General features: G+C 36.5%; 1 protein-coding gene across 1 annotated transcript in view; it reads left to right on the plus strand.

Annotated features, from left to right (window-relative positions):
* The window catches only part of LOC122251772 (uncharacterized), a 47,124-nt gene that overhangs the window by 38,184 nt on the left and 3,940 nt on the right, over nt 1-5,000 (plus strand). Inside the window, exons 6-9 of the mRNA XM_086551374.1 lie at nt 1-699; nt 1,662-1,864; nt 4,139-4,253; nt 4,494-4,663. The exon at nt 1-699 is cut by the window's left edge and continues 839 nt beyond it. Of these exons, the coding sequence (XP_086407500.1) occupies nt 1-699; nt 1,662-1,864; nt 4,139-4,253; nt 4,494-4,663 (1,187 nt within the window). The remainder of the gene's footprint in view (nt 700-1,661; nt 1,865-4,138; nt 4,254-4,493; nt 4,664-5,000) is intronic.

The raw sequence follows: 5,000 nt of genomic DNA on the forward strand, positions 1-5,000 counted from the left end.
TACAAAGTACAAATGACAGTATCAATACCTTAACTTCTAATATGGCAGACAAAGTAGATTGTGGTATAGAATGCTCAGATCACTCTGTTGCAACAGTTATTAATGGAGGGGCACGCACAGAAGTTAGTAGATTTTTGTCCGATGTTATAGCTAAGGCTAAAGCATCTGATTTGCAAATGGAAGATTTCGGCAGTAGATTAGATTTGAATACACATAGTGGAATGGGGTTAGAGTCTAGAGGACTTGAGAAAAGTGGTAAAGAAGAGTCCAATGAAGAGAGACAAACTAGATGTGGAGTGGATAAACTGAAGAGACGTTCTCGTAAAAATGGTGATTGTTCCATGTCCTCTTGGAAGAGGGATGAGATAAATTGTAGGAGAAGTGAAAGAATACAAGGAAGAAATGGAGAGGGAGAGAAGCTTGGTAAAGGAAATGAAGGGAAGAGTAAACCTGTAAAAAGCCCATGCCAGCAGCAGTCGGGGAGCAATACAGAATATGGTACAAACATACAGTACAAAAAGCACGGCATTAAAAGACAGTTGGTTAAAGATGAGAAGGGTGACTTATTGAAAAGGAAAAAATGTAAAGAAGGAGAAGGAAATTCCTCCCAAAACAGCTCGAGAGACACCGACGGGGACATAATGGATTTCAACGATGACGATGACCTGCCAGATTTGAACACTTTCCCGTTTGCAAAAGGTAGGAGTGATATAAAATTTTTGTTTCTAATTTAAAGAGGCTATAAGAGCTCATACAATGTACATGTGATAAAAGGTCATAAGGTCAGGATGTAGAATCAACAAGCCTGTAATATTGCTTAGATTGAGATGAGAGCAATTGCATTTTTTCAATGAATTATACTGTACTTTTCTTTATTCATTCTTGTTGGTTTTACATACATGCCTCTGTAGACAAACCCCTAACCTAAATTACTTTATTTACATTAGGCTAAATTATAATACATAACTCAAAAATGATAAGTTATAGAGTTAACCATACATATCTATGTTTGAAAGTGAACAGAAAATTTTATTTTGTCAAGAATTTTTTTTTAAACAATCCTTGTAATTGTCCTGTTTGTTATTGATAATAAGGTTTTCTTCTCATAAGTACTTCAGTACTGAGGCTAAAATATCCTTGTGAATTTTGGAACCAGTAAAGTTCAAAAATATGTATCGGGGAATATACACAAGAAAAACGACTTAAACTTTCTTCAAGGTGCACAAACTAGAAAGGGGATTATTGCATACTATTTACAATTGCAGTACAGTATTTGCAAAACATTATGGCACCATGGGATGGAATGATAGACAATCTAAGATGAGTGGCTAAGTGTTTTGGTCCATTTAGACCAGCCACAGCCAAGCATGACAGTCCTCCAACTTCAGTGGGTGTATGAATGTCCACAATAATTAGTGACTCCTGTGCACTGATACCTTTTTATTTATGTGTATGATACTTGCCATAGTACTTGTCTATCCAAGTTATATAGCTTATTGAAATACACCAGAGCACAAGCATATAACCCCTCTTGCATTACATTTTATTGTTGAAATAAATATTGTAATATTTCTCAAACAAGAAAAATATTATACAGCCTTGATATGATGTATCCACAGACCATAACACACACAAGGCTAATTTTTCTCCTTATGTGGCAGACACATCAAAAGCAGAAATCAAGACACATGATCTCCTTTGGACCTTGCATAGAGGCCTATGGTGGCCTTCGTACGTCAGGCAGAAATATTCACGTGAAAAGAAAGTGTCAGTGTTTTTCATCGGATGTGACCAGTCAGTCGGAATCAGAGTGAAGTGGAATAATACAAGACCTTTCCTCCAGGACCACATCCCTTTGTTTGTGGTAAGTTTGGAGATCCACTTTCTTGTGTGAGAACAGGTTTATTTTGTCAGTAACATTATTTTTGTTTTTTTATTTAATTTATTATTATTACTATTATTTATTTTATATTATTATTATTTTATTTTTTGTTAAGATTGAAATCATTTGCCAAATATATTGTCATGCATGTGTGTTTACTTGTATCCTCATAAAACATGTGTATATTGTCCGAAAGCAATGATCACCCTACCCACCAATACTCCAAACCTTTATCCTTAGATGCGCAGAAATTCTTGTTGTTGGAACACTATTTCATATTCTCTTGTTCCAAGATTTTAGTCATTTTTTAGATGTAATGCTTCTTTGAAAAATGAAGTAAGGTCTTCCAAAATATATTTTCAGAGTTAAGAATTTTCAGGATATTCAAGTAGTGTTTATCTTTGTGTGTGAACATACATATATATATATATATATATATATATATATATATATATATATATATATATATATATAATTATTAACCCTATGACGACGGTGCGTCATACTCGTGTGACACAGCCAAGCTCCCGATGCCAGGGCGTCATGCCAGGGTGACGATTTCAATGCAATATTGCAATCGCCCGGCATAGGGGTCTTCGCATAGCGAGTGCCCCGTCGGGAAAGGGTTAATATATAAAGAATTATGCATATTTTAGCCCGTTTACATTGGATGACACGATTTTACATCATCCAAACATTTCCCATAAGACGAATGACATCCTATGACATCATGAACTTTTGCTTGTACATACATGGTTTACATAGTTACGCGTGTATTTACGCATTGAAGTTGTGTTTATTTATAGATTTAGTTGTAAGTGAATAATCAAATGCAGTTAACCCAATGACGACGGTGCGTCACACCCGTGTGACACAGCCAAAAACTCCCGTGCCGGGGCGTCATGCGATAGTGACGATTTCAATGCAATATTGCAATCGCCCGGCATATGGGACTTCGCGTAGAAAGTGCACCCGTCGGGAAAGGGTTAAGGAATTTCTAGTGGTGGTAGACCAGTTTAGTTTGATACTTAGAATATGTTATAGAATATTTTGGTAGTGTATGTGAATTTAATGACATTCATATTTTATTCCTATTTGAAATATCATTCACATGCTTTTACTCCTGCGCATGAACTAAATCACTCACTCACTCATTTGTTCATCCATTCATTCACTCACTCACTCACTCACTCACTCACTCACTCACTCACTCCCTTCCTTTTTAGTAAATCCTTTATGAAATTCCAGTAGTGGATCTCTTTGACACTCAGCTGAGCCAAAAGTGGATATTATTCTATTCATCTGAATGGGTCAATAATTCTTTCTTCTTTATTTTACTACTTTCAGAATAAAGTTCTTCAACTTTGAATGGTAATGTGTTGAGTTTCAAGGCTGTGCTTGCAGTTCCAGTTGATGTGCAGTGGAATTGAAATGTTGCTTGCTTAAGTCATACGCTCATTCTGTTCTGGAATACATCAAAATACAGAAATTTGTCTATCACCTTCTGAAGACTTTTTTCTGCCTTTTCCCCCTGAGAATCCTCTATACACAAGTGCTATTCCTGAGATGTCATGGCCAGTTCATCTGGCTTGAACTCTGGCCTTAACGCTTGAAATGTCGGCCACTTTGCGATTTAACACCTCTGTGGGGTGAGCTTATTGTGAAAAAAGTGCTGATTTCAATACCATCATTTTCATATTCTTCAACAACATCCTCTGCTTTTATATGACTTGTACTCTGTTTCACTTCCACCATGATAGGTTTCACCATCCTATATAACCCTGGAAAATGTTATGCTGCAGAGAACAGCGACCTTCCATGCTGTTTACCCACTGCCTTAGGCCTAGGGATTATAAGCTAGTGGCTTACTGCCTCAACAAGGAGTGGTAGGCAATGTAGCCATAGCAATCATTTATATCATCTGCTGCCTTTTCCTTAAGTGGATGATTTGGAACTTCACTTGATCCTTTAGAGTTTCAAACATACTTTTAAGAAATTTACTTGATTTTAGGAATAGAGGACTTATATATAAAGTAAGTAAGTTTTTTCTCTCACATTTTTACTTTCTCTTCTCCCTCTCTCTTACCCTGTTCCTCTCTTTTGCTTCAACCCTTCATCTTACTTCCACCAACACACCCACTCCCTCTCCCTCCCTCCCTCCCTTTCTCCCATGCATTCACTTTCCCATCCTCCTTCTCTCTTACCCATCATTTCATTTTTTACTTCTGTTTTACTCCCATCATTTATACCTCTTAGGATCAATCTGCACAAGGTCTGCCTGAGGCCCTCCAGCTTTGCAAATCTTATTCCAACCTGTGTGAATACAGAAGTGACATTACACCACATCAGTTCTTCAGTCTTCCCGTAGAAGGTGAGCATTGCAAATCTTGTTTAAATTGAAAAGAATGATATTGATGATAAATGTCCTGACACATTTTCAAAGAGAGATAAGTCAGAGAGAAGTTTAGTGAAGCAAAGTTTCTGAAAAGATTAGAAAGTTTATTTTGTTTTATATGACCCTGTATTTTTTGGAAGAAGAAACTTCTCCTTCTCGGTTGACGAATATATTTCTTGTTTTAATGATATTTTTATTTTATATATGATCTTATAGAGCAAGATGCCTTAGTGAACACGGAGGCAACTCCAACCCTGGACTCAAGTTCACCAAGTGTTTCTAAGAAGAGTAAATCTGATGTGGTGGAGACGCCAAAAGTACGTAAAAAACAGTCACTCACCAGATCTTCGAGAGAGAAAGCAAAAAAGAATATGTCAAGCAAAGAAGTAAGTTTATTCTTGTGAAACCCTTTGATTGGTCTCAACCTATGAAAAAAAAAATTGAAGTATCTGGGCAAAGAACATTATATATCTGTTTCTCCTCATTCCTTAGATACAGTGTCAGGCCTGGGCCAATAGTCCGCAACTTGAGTCTGGTTCCAGACTCAAGTTCTGAGTTCTCACTCACTTATGATATTTTCTTAACCGATGTTTCTTCGTTTGCTGTTAGATATGGTGGAAAATGCTTTAGAATAAGTTTTACTCTGATTTAAGCTAACAAAAAAACTAAAAATAGCCTCCTAAAATATATTGTACTTTCTATGGGTAGGACAAACATTTTCTA

The sequence above is a fragment of the Penaeus japonicus genome, unplaced genomic scaffold, assembly GCF_977035675.1.
Source record: "Penaeus japonicus unplaced genomic scaffold, GWHDUDI00000001_assembly GWHDUDI00000025, whole genome shotgun sequence".
NCBI lineage: Eukaryota > Metazoa > Arthropoda > Malacostraca > Decapoda > Penaeidae > Penaeus > Penaeus japonicus.